General features: G+C 40.6%; 1 protein-coding gene across 2 annotated transcripts in view; it reads right to left on the minus strand.

The window, feature by feature from the left end:
- Positions 1 to 18274, minus strand: part of USP8 (ubiquitin specific peptidase 8) — a 74965-nt gene that overhangs the window by 4222 nt on the left and 52469 nt on the right. Inside the window, exons 11-17 of one of the 2 annotated variants that reach the window (XM_040620645.1) lie at positions 8946 to 9527; positions 6193 to 6279; positions 4559 to 4636; positions 3886 to 4148; positions 1811 to 2023; positions 1184 to 1394; positions 1 to 8 (exon numbers count right to left, since the gene is read on the minus strand). The exon at positions 1 to 8 is cut by the window's left edge and continues 232 nt beyond it. In XM_040620645.1, coding sequence (XP_040476579.1) covers positions 1 to 8; positions 1184 to 1394; positions 1811 to 2023; positions 3886 to 4148; positions 4559 to 4636; positions 6193 to 6279; positions 8946 to 9527 — 1442 coding nt within the window. The remainder of the gene's footprint in view (positions 9 to 1183; positions 1395 to 1810; positions 2024 to 3885; positions 4149 to 4558; positions 4637 to 6192; positions 6280 to 8945; positions 9528 to 18274) is intronic. The other variant, XM_040620644.1, reaches the window with a different exon arrangement.

An 18274-nucleotide genomic window follows, 5' to 3' on the forward strand; every position in this document is an offset into this window, starting at 1 on the left:
TTATCAGCCTGGAAATAAGATTAATATTAATGTCGACTTTGAGATAAATTTTAACTATAAAATTGGAATATACTTTCCAGATTTAGAAACACTTCTGCTCCCTTTCATGGAGTTCTAATCTCATTACTACAAAAAAAATTCTGCCAAAAATCCTTCCTCCAACCCTACTTTTTATCAGAAGGGTATGACTTATTTTAATTAAAGATTTTACTTATTTGAGAGAAAAGAGTGTGAAGGAGAGGAAGAGAGACTCTGCACTGAGCACAGAGCCCAATGTGGGGCTCGATCCCACAACCACGAAATCATGACCTGAATAAAAACCAAGAGTCGATTGCTTAACTGATTGAGCCACCCAAGCGCCTTGTAGGACTTCTTATTTTATTAAACAGAAATTAATAAATTTTAAGGAATGGGGATTAAGGAGTGCACTTGTCATTATGAGCACCGGGGGATGTACTGAAGTGCTGAATCACTCTACTGTATACTTGAAACTAATATTAACTAACTGGAATTAAAAGAAAAATTTTAAATAACAATGTACTAACTTTTTTATGTTGAAAATTTTGGTTTTGAAAAGAGATGGGATTAGGGCTACAACTAGACAGAATTTATTGTCCTAGGCTCATGGATGGATACACACATATACTTTATATATATTCACATATACATACTCAGAACATATTTACACGCACGTGTATGTGTGTGTGTTCACTGGTAACACTGATCCCAAAGGTATCTGAGGGATATATGCCTCAGTAACTTTTCACATGAGTCCTCTGGTTACATGAGGTATTTTAGAAAAAAGGATAAAAAAGATATTATATAAAATATATAAATATATAATAATAAAGATGTTTGGGTGGTCTACAGCTCATCTTTTATAAAATTTGTGTTTGATTTACTTTCACGTACATGTGGTCACAGTTATCTCCAACAACTATTTCAACATTTATAATTTCTCATGATACAACCTACCATTTTAGTAAGCAAATATATATTTCTTTTAAAATATTAGACCTATCAGATAAATTTGTTTTAGAGTTCCCTGCCTTAGTACAAAGTCACTAGATTTGAATAAACTATCACTGAACAATCACCAACTATAATTTTAAATTGCTGTAAAAATTACAGTGTTGAGCAACCCTACAGAGCCTTTAGAACTTAGAAAAATCAAATTTCTTACTTTATTCAGATCTTCATGGAGACCATCCATTAGGAACAGAAGCAGTTCTTGTGAATCTTGCTGGCTATATCCTGCAAACTGGTCATTGATCTTCCCAATGGTGACTTTGAAGTCTTTTGGACTGATATACCTGTACTGTCCGGTCCATAGGGCTTTCATAATTATGCCAAATTCTTCAGCCACTTCACCTTTATGTCCCAACAAATTTGATCTTTGCAAATAAAGTCACAAAAAAAATAGTTTTTAAAAGTCAAGGTACAGTGGGTTCTTGAGGTCAATATTAAATTCTTTATATACTGTAACCCAACACTAAAGTATTTATTTATTGACGGGTTTATTACCAAATACTCATCTGAATCTTACTTGGATTATACCCGCCAATCTGCTGCTTTTGGGCTGCGAACCCCGCACCAGGTCTTCCTCCTCAGCAGGCTGCGGGGTATGACTGAGGTTCCGCCTTCTTCACTGCTCCTCTCCCGTCTGTCCTTTACCAGTCAGAGGAGGCTTTTCTCACATTTTTCTTAAGAATAAAGATATTTTTCCCCTTTCCTACTTTGACTTCTCTGGGGAAGTGTGGTTAGATGACCCTTTTAATGCTATATTGCAACAAATATGAAATTTCTTTACCTGTTAATATCATCCTGGTAACAGTTTCGGTTGAAATAATCAGCCAAATGTGGAGCATTACATAGGCACTGCAGTATTGAGTTCATATAACAAGTATTTCCTAAATTACGAAGTCCAGTGAGAGCTGGTCCAGATCCTCCAAAAACAGGATTGAGGTTCCGAATCTGAGAAGCAGAAAGCCTTGTGATCTCTGCTTTAGGGTAGCATGTTGGCCTGAGGAAGAAAAAATGTACACGATGTCTTAAAACACACAGCAGCTAAAATTAAGGTTCATACTACAAATGGTAGCAAATTCCAGCACCGGTATCAGAGGACACAGTAATCTTGTAACCAGTCTGTTAATCAGTCATAAGGTACTGGGTTTTACAAGACATTTATTATCTAGGTAACATCGTTATGTTCTGTGACCCCAAAAAAACAAGTATATTTAACCTCTTATGTGAGTCTATGGTTCTTACACCTTGAGACAGATTCCCTGGCTTCTCATGAACAGGTAGAGTCTTCTGGTAGAGAAGTCTCTTTCAAATTCCTTTAAATAATCCTATGAAGTTTAGCATTACCAAATGTTGAGCTCAACCAGAATGCCAAACAAAGAATAAAAAGTTTATTACTGTGGAACAGATACCAGAAGAGGCAGGGATTATTTGGGTACTATTACCTGAAACATACAGGTGTGCTGACAAATGTGAGTCACTGGCCACAGGTAGCTATTTAAATTTAAAATGAAAAATTCAGCTCCTCAGTCACACCTGCTACAATTCTAAATAACCACTACCAGCCTGCACAGCAGTGGGCTAGAGAATATCTTTAAGATTCTGTTATTCAGTGTATTTGACTTACATGCGGAGCTTCTAGAACTGCGAGAGCATTAAGCAAAATCCTAACTGATCTTTCTTTTATTATTGATCCTAAGCATACTCCCACCCCTGAAAGGAATATTAAGAACAGATTAAACTATGTTCAAACTATGTTCCGAACTTTTATTCACATGTGCTCAGGTGTATGCATTCATGTACTCCTGCTGAATACATATAAAAAATACAGAAACCGCATGTGTGATTGTTTTCAAAAACTTTAAGTCTTTAACAAACTTTAATAAGAATGATGATTCAAGAAGGAATTAAATCTTACCAGTTTTAATAGTGAGCCCTAATATAAACCCATTTATTTATACTTCCATCTGTACCCCTCCCCCTAAAAGTAAAGATTAGAAGTGACAAGCAGATTTGACAATTATCTCCTCATAAATCTATCAATCATAAGCCAGGAGCATTGGAGGGATCACAGCAGGAATACATCTAAACGAGATACTAGTTGGGGAAAATTAACTGAACCTACTGATCATTCACTACTTGTTAACAGCAGACGTGCAATGAAGGAAAAGGGAACAGAGTAAGGATTAGGAGCTGATACATACAATACGTTATTTTAATACTATTTTAAGTTTGCTCCCACATTACAGGTAAAGTTAAAAAAAAAAAAGTTTGGAATCTGAGAGTTGCAACAAGATAAACTCAACGGTCCTACAGACTATGGTCTGTAACGAGAAATTTAGGGACCATGGAGGTTTATGAAAAACTTCTAGGTAGCCTCATACCGTGCTGCCCTAAAGTATAGTAATTATATTATTTTAGATCTACATTAATACTTATTATGATAATCTTCCCTGATATTTAAGTTAGCACTGGGATAAAAACCAAAGAATTTAATCCATTCATTTTTTCCTCTGTGCTAAATAACAATGGCTGGTACAGTCATCCTCAGAAATTTCTGACTCCCTGGTATTAATAAACTGATATGTTTAGAGTAGAAGTTTTCAAATACAGGGGCGCCTGGGTGGCTCAGTCGTTAAGCGCCTGCCTTCGGCTCGGGGCATGATCCCGGCGTTCTGGGATCGAGCCCCACACCAGGCTCCTCCGCTGGGAGCCTGTTTCTCCCTCTCCCACTCCCCCTGCTTTTGTTCCCTCTCTCGCTGGCTGTCTCTATCTCTGTCAAATGAATAAATAAAATCTTTAAAAAAAAACGTTTTCAAATACAGCAGATTATTCTAGTTCTAAGAGTTAGGATAAACTTACTTGTTTTCCCGATTAACTGTTGGAGTTACTGTTGGCTTCCTCTTCTCTTCCTCTTGAATAGCCTGGGTTATATCTGGGGAGGAGTAGGAGCGCTTCAGTTTGGATGGTTCCCTATCCCGCTCAGCAGGAATCTGTGGCTTGGCTTTATGAGTTGGAGGGGTGGAAGGAGGTGCAGATGAGGGAGCCATTTCCGGTGGATACATATGAACAGTGTTGGTGGGTGAATGATAGTAACGGAAAGTTCCAGTGATTGGGTCAAGAAACTTAAATGGAAAAGAAACAAAAACAAAAAACAGGTCATAAAACAAAGACCATTACAAACAAAAAGTCACTCAAAAGTATTCCACTGCTAAGGTGACTTCTGGATTAAAATAATTTGATCAGATGGTAATAATCACTTCTATAAAACTTCCAAAGAACTTCAGGTATTAAATAAACTGTTTCTAAATGAAAATGCCAGAAATGCTCACACATTGTAGCCAGCATCTCAGATTGGATATATTGAGAAATCTAACCCTGCTGTAGTTAGGGAAATGAGTTATGTCCTCCTTAATGAAGAAACAGAATTGACTCTGCACTAGAGAAGATACAGAATAAACAAACAAACGAAAAGCTTTTTAAATAAGAACACATGACCATGTTATTTATTTATGTGCTAATTTTTGAGTTTTACCTTGGCCCAGCCTGAAGGCAGTCCTGGTACGATCCTCCCCATTTCTTCACTTCGTGCTCTTGTCAAAGGCTCTCGAGCCTAGTTAAAAAAAAAAAAAAAAAATCAATTAAATTTTGCCATATACAAACTGAAGCTACCCGTCCAAAAAACCAGAAAGACTTGTGTTGGCTGCCCTTAATATTTTTAAAATCAAGTTTAAAAATGAAGAACTCTATGTGGTCTCAAAGTCCGAATACCGCCAGCAAGGGGAAGGGAAGTATGTGTATGCACAAGCCCATAATGATGGTGGTTTTTTGAAGTTTCCTTAAAAAAACAAAAACACAATTTCACTGCTAGGTGTCAACCCAAAAGAAATGAAAACATGTTTCCACACACAGATTTGTATGCAAATGTTCACAGCAGCATTATTCATAACAGCCCAAAAGAAGCAGAAGCAATCCAAATATCCATTAACTGGTTAATGAATAAAATGTGGTATATCGACATAAGGGAATACTATTCAGCAAATACGAAGTAACTACGATATACGTTACAACATGGATGAATCTCAAAAAATTATACTAGCTAAAGACAAATGCAAAAGACCATATATATATATATATATATATAAAATGTACACACACACACAGCTAGATTTAAATGATATGCCCAGAAAAGACCTAGCTAGGAGACAGAGTAGATCATGGGTGCCTATGGCTTTAGGATAAAAACAAGGAATGACTACAACTGGGCACTATGACGAAAATGTTCTAAAACTGGATTAATACTTGTTTCACAACTTTGAACTGAAAACACTGAATTGTACGCTAAAAATGGGTGGATTTTATGGTATGCAAATTATACCTCGATAAAGTTCAAAAACAAAGGCAAAGATGTCTTATATAAGACCTAAATATTTCAAAAATTGTGATGAAGTACACATAAAATTTGTCATCTTAACCATTTTTAAGTGTATAGGTTAGTGGCATTAAGCATATCTGCAGTGTTGTGCAACCAATTTCAAGAACTCTCTTCATCTTGCAAAACTGAAAGACTGCACCCATTTAAACAACTCCCACACTTCCCCCATCCACCTGGCAACCACCCCATATCAATGGAATCATACAGTATTTGTCTCTTTGTGACTAATTTCACTTGCAACATGTCCTGAAGATTCATCTACGTTGTAGCATGTTTCAGAATTTTCTTCCTTTTTAAAAAGGCTGGATAATAATACACCATTGTATGTATATACCCATTTATTTATATATTCATCTGTGGATGGATATTTGGGTTGCTTCCATCTTTTGGCTATTTGGCTATTGTGAATAATACTGCTATGAACACTGGTGTGTAAGTATTTCTTCCAGACCCTGCTTTCAATTCTTATGGGTATATACCTAGAAGCAGAACTGCTGTAAGGCCTAGGTATTTTCTAATTTCATAAAATGGGTAGAATATACTATTGTACTTTAAATAGGAAGACAAACACCTACTGCTGGCTCAATCATGTAAAAAGAAACAAAAACAGCTATGAAAGATAGCACAGATTTCGTCAGAAAGCAGATCTTAAGATGGAGGATGATGACATGGTAAAGACAACCACATGGTTATAATCCATGTGTCCCCCCTGCCCCCAATGAACTACTACTTACCTTATTTCTCTCAGTGTCTTCTGTATTCTCTCTAAAAGTTCCAGTCTTTAGAATTCCACTTTCTGGTTGTCCTTTAATCTTAACAGGCTGTAAAATTATCAAAATTTCAGAAGTGAAAGAAAATAACTGTCCTCCAATATAAACTTGCCTGTCAGTCACTAGCTAATACAAGTAAATCCATCAGACTGAAAATAAAAAACAAAAAAAAATGAGACCCCTGAAAAGTTTATTCAGTTTTGTTGTCAAAGTAGATTTTTTTTTTAAAAAGATTTTATTTATTTATTTGACAGAGAGAGAGAGACAGCCAGCGAGGGAGGGAACACAAGCAGGGGGAGTGGGAGAGGAAGCAGGCTCCCAGCAGAGCAGGAAGCCCGATGTGGGGCTCGATCCCAGGACCCCGGGATCATGACTTGAGCTGAAGGCAGACACTTAACGACTGAGCCACCCAGGCACCCCTCAAAGTAGACATTTTTAATTAAAGGCGATAGGCCGATGTTGGATTTCCTACCACTAAAGATAAAGAAGAAAAGAAACTGATGAATCAGTGGGGGGAGAGGGGAGTGTGCAAATCGCAGTGGATAGGGAAGCACTGATTCATGATACATGTCAAGTGTAAGTTGCTGGTCACTGGTGTATATTCACTATGACCTCTTTTGAGCACTGTCCTTTTATTTTAACCTCACATGATCTGGTTGCCTTCAAAGTGGTCATGTTCTCCAAAATGAACATATTGAAGAGAAAGAAGAGATTATGGGATATTCATACAGAACAATATTCCAAAGTACAAAATCCATTTTATATCCTCTTGGAATCTATCATAGGTTCGTTTAAAAATTCACTTAAATTTTATAGTTTATTTAAAAAATAACTATAGTAGGGGCGCCTGGGTGGCTCAGTCGTTAAGTATCTGCCTTCGGCTCAGGGCGTGATCCTGGAGTCCTGGGATCGAGCCCCATGTCAGGCTCCTCCGCTGGGAGCCTGCTTCTTCCTCTCCCACTCCCCCTGCTTGGGTTCCCTCTCTTGCTGGCTGTCTCTCTAAAAAAAAAAAAAAATAAATAAATAAATAAAATAAAATAAAAAATAACTATAGTAAAGTAAAAACTAAGTATTTGTGACGATTTTAATAAAATTTATTCCAGAATAAATTACATATTTTGCCTACTTTTAAAAGAGCATACAATATATTGTATATATATGATCTTTTTTTCAATGTGTTATAGGAAATATCAAAGACTAATGTGACAGTCTCAAGGCTAGATTTTTAGGGCTACTTAGATTTGTAGGGCTATTTGGCACCTATACTAAAAGACCCCGGAAACATGAATGCTTTCAGTTCTTATGACCGTCTGCCTCTAAGTGAAGCAAGATAGAAAGAAAGTGGCTTTGGAATCTCACTGCATATGGGCTCTTAGGCAAATTACTTAACCTCCAAGCTTCCAATTTTATTTGTAAACTGAATACCTCATGAACTTATCATTAGAAGGATAACATAGGAAAAATACCTGGCATATAACAGCTACTCGATGAATAATATTTAAATTGTAATAGCTCAATAATTCTGATTCTCCCATGAATAAAGTGAGAGCATTTTAGTACATGGGCTTCATTTCTCTAATTTTAGGTTTTAGAAGGCTTTTGCATGAGATGTGTATGTGTGTGTGTGTGTATCTTTTGAGAGCAAGAATGCATGCGAGTGACATGGGGGAGGGGCTGAGGGAGAGGGAGAGAGAGAATCTTATGCAGGCTCCATGCCCAGCACAGAGCCCAACATGGGGCTCAATCTCATGACCGTGAGATCATGACCCAAGCCGAAACCAAGAGTCAGACGCTCAACCGACTGAGCCACCCAGGTGCCCAGAGAGCTTTATTTTTGATAGTTAAGGTTACTAGGCAAGTGTTCCCTGGTAAGTATGCCATTAATATGAATTGTTAATTTTGGTCTATGCCTGAACTGCTGCTTCAGAAGTTGTAAAGACTGACACATTCTGTAAAGAAGGTATTTTGCCTTCTATCCGAAGTCATTTTCACACTACCAAAAATGTATTTCCATTTACGTGCATGTAAAAAGGGCTATAACTGTTTCTGCTCTTATAAAAATGTATTTGTTGTTCAAAAGGGAAAGGGATTGTTAACTGTATAATACAGAGGGGGGAAAAAATAAAAAGCACATACGATATCATTAGGTTAAAGAAGAATAACAACAGAAAACGTTCCCCAAAATTATCGTAATCGATTTTGGGGAACAGCCAAGGGCAGAAAAAGGCAACATTAATGGGATTATTGCCAATATTATCGATTAGATGAAGCAACAAACAAAATGACACAGACATGACTACAAAAATCACTATACACAAAGATAAATGTTGGGCCATTTAGATGTCACTCATTTTGGACATAGATATTCTAAGCAGATACAAGCTCTATCATATACATATTTGAAACCTAACTCCTCCACACCGGTTATATTTCACTCAAGTCTTCTGATGACCATACATCCCATGTAGAAGTAAAGAATGTGGCTAGTTATCCCAGTTGCTAAGAAATACTGCATTTCACAGACAAAAAAGCAATCCCATTCCCAGTCAACCAAAGGATAGCAGGCGAGCAAATACAGATGGATCAGTAGAAATCTATCACCCACTAGAAAATCATTTAGAAGGTCTGTCCTATTTATGGAATGCCCTTGGTGTCATCTTTTTATCTAACAATTGATTTCACTTACTTGGCAGTTTGTACTGTTTGTTTCTGCTTACCTTGCCTGAATTTGAGTCTCCTGCCACCGAGGCCTGGGGCACATCTCCCACTGCCTTTTTCGGCAGTTCTGGGGTGGCACACCTCTTGCCCCTATCTTCTGCAGATTTCTTGGCATCGGTAGTTTCATGTTCACTTTTACTTTGTCTTTTTACTCCTGTTATTTCTCTGCCCCTCTTTGCTGAAGTTTCTTTATCTTCTTTCTTGGCCTGTTCACTTTCTCTCTTTTCCATTTCTTCTTTTGCTTTCTGTTGCTTCTCTGTGATTTCATTTTCTTCAGCTTCTTGTTTCTTTCTGGCTTTTTGTTCTTGTTCCTCTCTCCTCAGTTTCTCTTTCTGTTCTTCTTGCTGCCTTTCTCGCAGTTCTTTCTCTTGTCTGTTTTTCTCCATTAGAAGAGCAGTTTCTGCATGAATACGAGCTTTTTCTTCATCTGTTAACATGGCAGTTGGAGGAGGAAATACTGGCTTTGTGGAACGATCAGGAACAACTTTTCCATCCTGAGGAGACTGCTGCTCGTGATCTTTATTTTCAGATTTTATTCTATGCTCTTCAGGCAATTTGACTGGTTTTTTAGTACGATCAATCTATATCAACAAGAACAGAGCAAAACATATTTTTGTCAAAATCCAGAATGTAACCTCAGTTCTTGAAATCAAGTTGTTGTAAAAGAACCATCACTTTGTGGAGACAATATGTGCCAGAGCATCTATTTGTGTCTGTCAAGATTTCTCATGAGGCACTTGGCACTTCCTTCCTCTTGATTCCATACTTTCAATACACCATGATATGTTCTGTATATGGGAGAGTTCATCTAAAACCTAAAACCTAGACCTGGCCATACCTAAATTTAGGTTCCATTTCCACATATCCAATTGCCTACTCAGTATCTCCGTGTCAGTGTCTCACATATATACCACAACCTAACATGGCCAAAACTGATTACATGATATTCCCCCTACAAACATGGTCTTTTATCTCATGGATGTAACCACTATCCAAACGAGTAGCTCACACCAGAAAATTGAGTTTCGTATGTCCTCCCCTTGCCCTTATGCAGTCTGATGATTTTCTTCCTCTATCTGTCCCTCTCCACTAGCACCAACCGAGTCCATGCCAACATCCTCCCTACACTGTTTCTAACTAGTCGTCCCATCTCTTTTCTTGCTTCCCAACTCTTTCCACACCGTAGCAAGAGTAATCATTTTAAAACAAATATGACCATGTGCCTGATGTATGTAAAACCCTATTTTATTTTTTTAAAAGATTTTATTTATTTATTTGACAGAGAGTGGGAGAGAGAAAGTGAGAGAGAGAGAGAGCACAGGCAGGGGGAGCAGAAGAGGCAGAGGGAGAAGCAGGCTCCCCACTGAACAGGGAGCCCGATGTGGGGCTTGATCCCAGGACCCTGGGATTATGACCTGAGCCAAAGGCAGATGCTTAACCAAGTGAGCCACCCGGGCACCTTTAAAACCCTATTTAAATAGCTACTCACTGTAGCTGTAGACATCTAAAATCTATTTACCATGCCTGTACCGCCAGGTGTGGCCTCATCGTCTCACTCTGCCTATCTAATCTTATCTCAGACTAATCTACACACCAGGCATACCACATTCCTACCCCCACCCCTGCCTTTTTAATTCCTCAAAGATGCCATGCTCCTTCTCAACTCAGGCCTTTATACCAGCTGTTCATCTAGGTAACGCCTACTACGACTTTAGGTTGTGGCTTAAATATATCTCCCTCAGGAAAGACTTCCTAAATCCCCAAAACAGCTCTCCTAATACCCTATTCTTTCCCCTTATAGTACTTACTGGGATCCTGATTAAATAACTATAATTACTTGTTTAAAATCTATCTTCCCTCCTAAAATATAAGCTCCAGGAGGGTAAAGACTGTGTCTGACACATAGTAAATAAATATGTTGCCGAGGGAATGAGTAAAATACTCCACAACTTTCTTAACAGGTAAGTTACTGAATTAATGAGTTAAATGTTTATTACCTCAATTTAATAGCATACTAACCCTACAAAATTATTAGAAGTAACCCAAATATACATCTATCTCTCTTCCTTTCAAATTGAGGGTTTTATTTACATAATAGGACAAGAAAAGGATACAAAAGAAGCCTCTTGGTCAAGCATGTATAGGCAAAGCTCTAAAACTTAATTCTCAGTAGGGTGTGGACCTGGACATTAAAAAAAAAAGAGAGAGCAAAACTAAAGACAGAGAAAAAGGCAAAAAGGTAACCTGCAACATAGATGTCCTTGTCACTGGGGAAATAAGCACTCAGTGACAGTTTGGACAAGTTCATCTTCTGTACACAGGAATCTGGCTCCTGGGACAATCCCTTCGAGGTTCTGACAAATTAAAATTCTAGGTTAATTCTTCATCAGACTATTCGCATATCAGGGCCAAATGTGCTTGGCCTGATGTGTCTCCAATTTGGAGATGGCACAGGGAAGGTCTTTGTTAGACAGGCCTTAGCAGCTCTGGTCCCTTTCCAGGTCATACTTCCATTCCCCCAGGGGGACTCAGTAGGCTTCTCCGGGGTGGGTCAGCATCACTGGGCCACGGGGGATGGACATCCCCCAAGCCTACCACAGGCAGCTTCCTCCCCGTCACCCGTGGGCCGCGAAGACCTGGCTCTCCCACTAAACTGTACTTGGCTTTTTCTTCCACTTAGGTCTCTTTTCCCTGAGTCTCAGCGTGACCAGGCAAACTGTAATTATCTCGTGAGCATGAAAATGTGCCATTACAACTTTCATCGTTTGAGTTAAAACAAGACTGTTTGTTTTCTCTTTTCCTCACAAATATTTATGATGCAGAACTGGATCCAAGTTCACCTTCAACACGAGCCTCCAGAATGTCCACCTACAACTTTCTCTGACACCAGTTCCTTTTTCTGTCCATTTGTCTATATTCCCCACCCATCTTCTCCACATCCTGGTGCCACCTGGTTGGCTCGACCGGTGAGGCATCAGCACTGAGGCCTCCTTTGCTAGCCTGGGGAACTTAGGTGTTGCCACCCACCCTACAGATTGATCAGCAACAACTATTTGGACTTCTGGATATTCTGGAAACAGTCGGAATGGTGGCTTATCACGGGGGTTGCGGAGGGGTATATTAAGAGGGGCCTCCTCTATGTGGAGAAAGGGGATCCCTCCTACATTGTTGGTGGGAATGCAAGTTGGTACAGCCACTCTGGAAAACAGTGTGGAGGTCCCTTAAAAAGTTAAAAATTGAACTACCCTATGACCCAGCCATTGCACTACTGGGTATTTACCCCAAAGATACAGACGTAGTGAAGAGAAGGGCCATATGCACCCCAATGTTCATAGCAGCAATGTCCACAATAGCTAAATTGTGGAAGGAGCCGAGATGCCCTTCAACAGATGACTGGATTAAGAAGTTGTGGTCCATATATACGATGGAATATTACGCAGCTATCAGAAAGAACGAGTTTTCAACATTTGCTACAACATGGACGGCACTGGAGGAGATAATGCTAAGTGAAATAAGTCAAGCAGAGAAAGACAACTATCCTATGATTTCTCTCATCTATGGAACATAAGAACTAGGATGATCGGTAGGGGAAGAAAGGGATAAAGAAAGGGGGGTAATCGGAAGGGGGAATGAAACATGAGAGACTATGGACTATGAGAAACAAACTGAGGACTTCAGAGGGGAGGGGGGTGGGGGAATGGGATAGACCGGTGATGGGTAGTAAGGAGGGCACGTATTGCATGGTGCACTGGGTGTTATACACAACTAATGAATCATCGAGCCTTACATCGGAAACCGGGGATGTACTGTATGGTGACTAACATAATATAATAAAAAAATCATTAAAAAAAAAAAAAAAAAGAGGGGCCTCCTCTTTCTTTCACCTCCTTGGCCAGTGGTCCAAAGGCAGTCCCTGGGTCATCCTGGGGGAGTGTCCAGCCCAGGACCCATGTGGCGCTGATCTCTGAATCCAGGTGAGATGCAGACAAACTCGGCAGCACCAAAGAGAAAGGATGCTACAAAAGCAGCCAGTGAGAGCTCCTAGGCTTCAGAAGGACTTAAAGCACCAGCCATGGCACCCCTAGCCACCCAGCATCCTTGGTCCCTACCTGGAGCTAGAAGCCTAGCCCACCTAAGATTTCCAGGGCTGATAAATCAGACCTGGCTCCCATACCTCCACGCCTCCTGTCCACCAGCTTTCGTTTCTACTTCCAGTACACCTGTCTCCTAATTACTGGTTCCTTCTCTAAATTGCACACTTTCCTTGCAGTTGTAGTGTCCCCCTCTCTCCCAAGACAACGCGCCTTTGGTGGCTTGGCATAGAGGTGTTGAACAGTTGTCAAGAGTAGGCAATGGTGCCTGGCAGCTGTGTGCAGCTTCAAACACACAGCCAGACTGGGCTGGCCTGGGCACAACAGGAGCACTTGCTCAAGCGACCTCTCCAACCCTCCTTGCCTCGCCGCCAGCTGCACATTCGTGTCACGGGGGGTGGGAATCACAAGCTTTATCTGCTTTAAACAGTCACGCACGTCATCAACAGTTTTCAAAGCATCACCACCTTCAAAGAGATCTTCCTTCCTTCCTTCTTCTCAAGACCATAATTAAACTCCTGGTGACAAAGGGGTGGAGAAAGGAGCTGGGGTGCGTGACAAACAGCTGCCCCCAGAACAGAGGGAGCCAAGGGCTGTGAGCGCCGTGTCAGGATGACCTTTCCAGAACATAACAAATCATCTTAGTCCAGGTCAAAATCCCCTTTCCCCCTTGTAATCACCACTCTGCTACCCACCCAGAGTACCCACTCTGCTCCTGTCTGTCAAGTGCCTTCCTCCATGCCAGCCCCCTGCCACATCCACCTGAACGCTGCAGTGTTAGCACACTATAATCCCAAACCTAACGTGGGCCTAATTCTCTAAAGGATTGTCCATCGGGGCCACCTGTGTCCTAGAGTCACGAAAAGCTCAGCAGATGCGCAGGGATGTTCCATTTATAACATTCATCCAAGTCAACGAAAGAAATTGTTTTACTCCAAGGATTTTGTGGGTTCAGGTCAGAAATGGTTGTGGATTCGCACGGCTCCCAGAGCAGAGCTTTCATCCATTTTTGTGCGTCTGCCCCTCGCAGCTCCCATTAGCGGAGAAACGAGACCACGCTGTGGCTACTCCGACTGGGGTGGGGTAGGCCACGACGAAGCCCTGCAGGCCGATGACCACGTAGTGGCTTCCTTTGGTGATGACCTTCCCAATATTCTTGCCGTACTTCTTCAGCTTCTGCCGGTACCTCCTCTGGAGCTTCTCGCCGGGGCTGGCTCCTCCAGCGGCTCACAGTGCTCTGCGAGGACAGCCAGGTGCACCTCGTGCGTGCTCCGGGCCCCCACGCCACTCGCCGCCTGGTCCTGAGGCTCCGGCTGCTACAGGAGGGCGGCCGCCTCCTCGTCCCCCTTCCGTCCGCACTCGTCCCCCTGCTGTACAGGAAGCCACTTGCCGCCTTGCTTCAGAGCCTGTCATGATGCTGTGGCCCCTCTGGCAAAGGTCAGGGCGAGGAGACGCCAACCCCTAACATACTTTTTTTTTTTTTAAAGATTTTATTTATTTATTTGACAGAGAGACAGCCAGCAAGAGAGGGAACACAAACGGGGAGTGAGAGACGAAGAAGCAGGCTCCCAGCAGAGCTGGGAGCCCAATGCGGGGCTTGATCCCAGGACCCTGGGATCATGCCCTGAGCCGACGGCAGACGCTTAACGACTGAGCCACCCAGGTGCCCCCTAACATATTTCTTGAGAATACAATTTACTGACACAAGTATAAAAACTTGTAAGAGTATCTACCAGTAACAACCTGCACAGTGTTCTTAAAAAACGTACTGTACGTTCTGCAACTAGAAAATAATACCATAGGAAGAATTCAGTGAAGAAATCATTCCTTTGCTCCTCACTTCTCTTTTTGCCTCTTCACTTTAAAAATCTATTCCTTCCTCGTCTTTTCCACATTTGAGAATGAAGTAGGAAGAACCACTATGAGGATAAGGATAATAAAAGGTGGGCAGGAACCAAAATAAATGTTTCCATTTACATTTTAACAACTCAACCCATTTCCCCCAATTTTAAAAGCAGAACTATGATAACGTTACTTTCAACTTTATAATTCTTTAAGTTTCCTTGTGTCCACAGGATAAAACTCCAATTTGATCCAAGTATCTCTTGATGACTCTTGACCATCTTTCTGATCTTATCTACTATCACATTCGTCTAGACAGAGTCAAGCATGTCAAAACGACTCACTGGTCCCAGAGCATGCTTTGTTCCTTTAGTCACAAAATCTTCTACTTGTCTCTTTAATCCTCAAATCCTATTGTAACTCTTATAGCCCAGATAAGATACTGCCTCTTCCATGAAGACCTCTATACCCTCAGTCAAAATTTCTCTTCTTGCTCTGTAGTCCAGTGACTATTAGAACGATTATGACTTCTACCTTATACTTTGGCAGTCTTTGTGTACGTCTCTCCTTCTAAACATCAGAGAGAATCCATAGCTTAGTCATATGTGTAAACTTTCATGTTATCTTTAACATAGAAAATCCTCAAAATATGTTAAACAAATTGCACATATCTCAGAAAGTAACAAGAGGATTATGGTTCAAATAACATGTTGATTAAGTTTAAAGCAAGTGCAATAACATAAGCTCTTTTTTCAATTTCTTAAATTTATGTTTTAAGAAAAGTTGCCTAATTAAATGTCTAGTCTTAAGATTTAGTCTGAAATATTTAGAGAAGAAATGAAGAAATGAACCATCTCATTTCGTAACAAAAAAATGACTTTTCTATTCATAGCCTGTTACACAAATCAAATGGCATCCACTTCAAATGTGAAATACTGTTGAAATGTATCTGAAAAAAATTAAAAATGAATGCTATAAAACATGTTATTGGAAAATTCACAGGGGAGAATGAGTTTACCTTCGAGTAAAATGCAGAGTGAAAAAGCTGCATTTTTATTGTAACATACTGGTTATTTAAAATCATTTAAATAATTATTGTTAAAACATGCCTGTTGGAATGGGGATCAAGATGGTGGAGTAAGATCTTGAGCTCACCTCCTTTCACGGACATACCAAAACTACAACTAAACGTAGACAAGCTCTCTTGAGAATGACCTGAATACTAGCAAAGCAACTCTTCCACAACCAAAAATATAAATAAAAAGCCAAGTTCAGACAGGTGAGAGGGGCAGAGGCACAGTCTAGTCAGTATCCACACACCTGGTACAGCGATATACAAATGGCAGGAATAATCACAAATGTGGAGGTCCTCCCCATTTTAAAGGGCCAGGCCACAAACTCACTTGTTCCCCGACCCAACACAGAGGAAACAGTTTGAAAAGCACCTGGGCCATACGTGAAGGACATTTATTAACTAATTTTAAGGTATGTGCAGGAGGGGCAGGGATCTATAGGGACATTCTCCAGGAATGGAAGTGCTTGTAGGCACCACTTCTGACACTCTTCACGTGCCCTGCTACCACCATTCACGCCATCTGGTATTCCCCTATGGATCAGCCCTGCCCAATGTGCATACTCCGGCAGGTGCCCATCTGAAGTGGTTCCTGCTCAGCCACCCCTGGCAGGCAGCCTAAGACAAGACAGCAGCCCCCCCAAAGCAGCTGCTGCTGGGGTGGGGAAGGTGTCAGTTCTACCCAACAGCCTTCCCCAGTTGTGCTTGGGCCTCTCAGCCATCTGCATCAGGGACTAGTCCTGGCCACCAGTGTGCCTGTAGCAGTCTCGACCTAGCCACATCAGAAGGGCACACACAGCCCACAGGGGATACCCCTGGAGTACCTGGTTCTGGTGACCAGGGGGAGACTGCACATCTGGGCCCCACAGGGCACCATCTACATAAGTCCACTCCTTCAAGACTGGGAGATGCAACTGACCTATCTAACACAGAGAAGCACAGAGAGTCAAGCAAAATGAGGAGGCAGAGGTATATGTTCAAAACAAACAATAAGATAAAACCTCAGAAAAAGAACCAGAGATAAGCAATCTACCTGATAAAGAGTTCAAAGCAGTGGTCATGATGATATTCACTGAACTTGGAAGAATGGATGAATGCACTAAGAATTTCAACAAAGAGGTAGAAAATGCAAAAAAGAACCAATCAGAGCTGAAGAATAAAAGTAACTAAAAGGAAAAATACACTAGGAGGAATCAAGAGCAGATTAAAAAATACCGAATATATCAGTGATCTGGAAGACAGAATAATGGAAATCACTCATGTTGAAGAACAAAAAGAAAAAAGAACTTAAAAGAGGGTAGTTTAAGAGATGATGGGGACAATATCAAGTGTACTAATATTTGTACTACGGGGTNNTAGAAGGAGAAGGGAAAGAGAAAGGGGCAGAAAACTTATTTGAAAAAATATAGCTGAAAACTTTCCTAACCTAGAGAAGAAAACAGACAATCCAGGTCTAGAACACAAAGAACCAAAACAAGATGAAAACAAAGAGATCTGCATCAAGACATAATAATTAACACGTCAAAGGTTAAAGACAAAGAGAATTGGGGCACCTGGGTGACCCAGTCCATTAAGCATCTGCCTTCGGCTCAGGTCATGATCTCAGGGTCCTGGGATTGAGCCCTGTGTCAGGCTCCCTGCTCAGCGGGGAGTCTTCTTCTCCCTCTGTCCCTCCCCCCACTCATGCTCTCTGTCTCATATAAATAAAATCATAAAAAAAAAAAAGATAAAGAGAATTTTTAAAGCAGCGAGAGAGAAGCAAAAAGTTACCTATAAGAGAAACCCTATAAGGCTCTCAGCTGATTTTTTAGCAAAAACTTTGTAGGCCAGAAGGGACTGTCATGATATATTCGAATTGTAGAAAAAAAAGCCTATAACCAAGAATACTCTACCTAGCAAGGTTATAATTCAGAATTAAAAAAAAAAAAAGATTTATTTATTTATTTGACAGAGAGACAGCCAGCAAGAGAGGGAACACAAGCAGGGGGAGTGGGAGAGAAAGAAGCAGGCTCCCAGCAAAGGAGCCGATGTGGGGCTCAATCCCAGGACTCTGGGATTACGCCCTGAGCCAAAGGTAGACGCTTAATGACTGAGCCACCCAGGCGCCCCATCATTCAGAATTAAATAAGAAATAAAGAGTTTCCCGGAAAAACAAAAGTTAAAGGAGTTTCACCATCACTAAACCAGCCTTGTAAAAGGTTAAAGGAACTCTGTTAAGTGGAAAAGAAAAGGCCATAATTAGATGTAACATTTTAAGAGAAAAAATGTCATTGGTAAGAGCAAACATAGTAAAGGTAGGGGATAAACTAATTCTAAAGCTACT

Source organism: Ursus maritimus, unplaced genomic scaffold (assembly GCF_017311325.1).
Source record: "Ursus maritimus isolate PB19 unplaced genomic scaffold, ASM1731132v1 scaffold_35, whole genome shotgun sequence".
In the NCBI taxonomy this organism is placed as follows: Eukaryota; Metazoa; Chordata; class Mammalia; order Carnivora; family Ursidae; genus Ursus; species Ursus maritimus.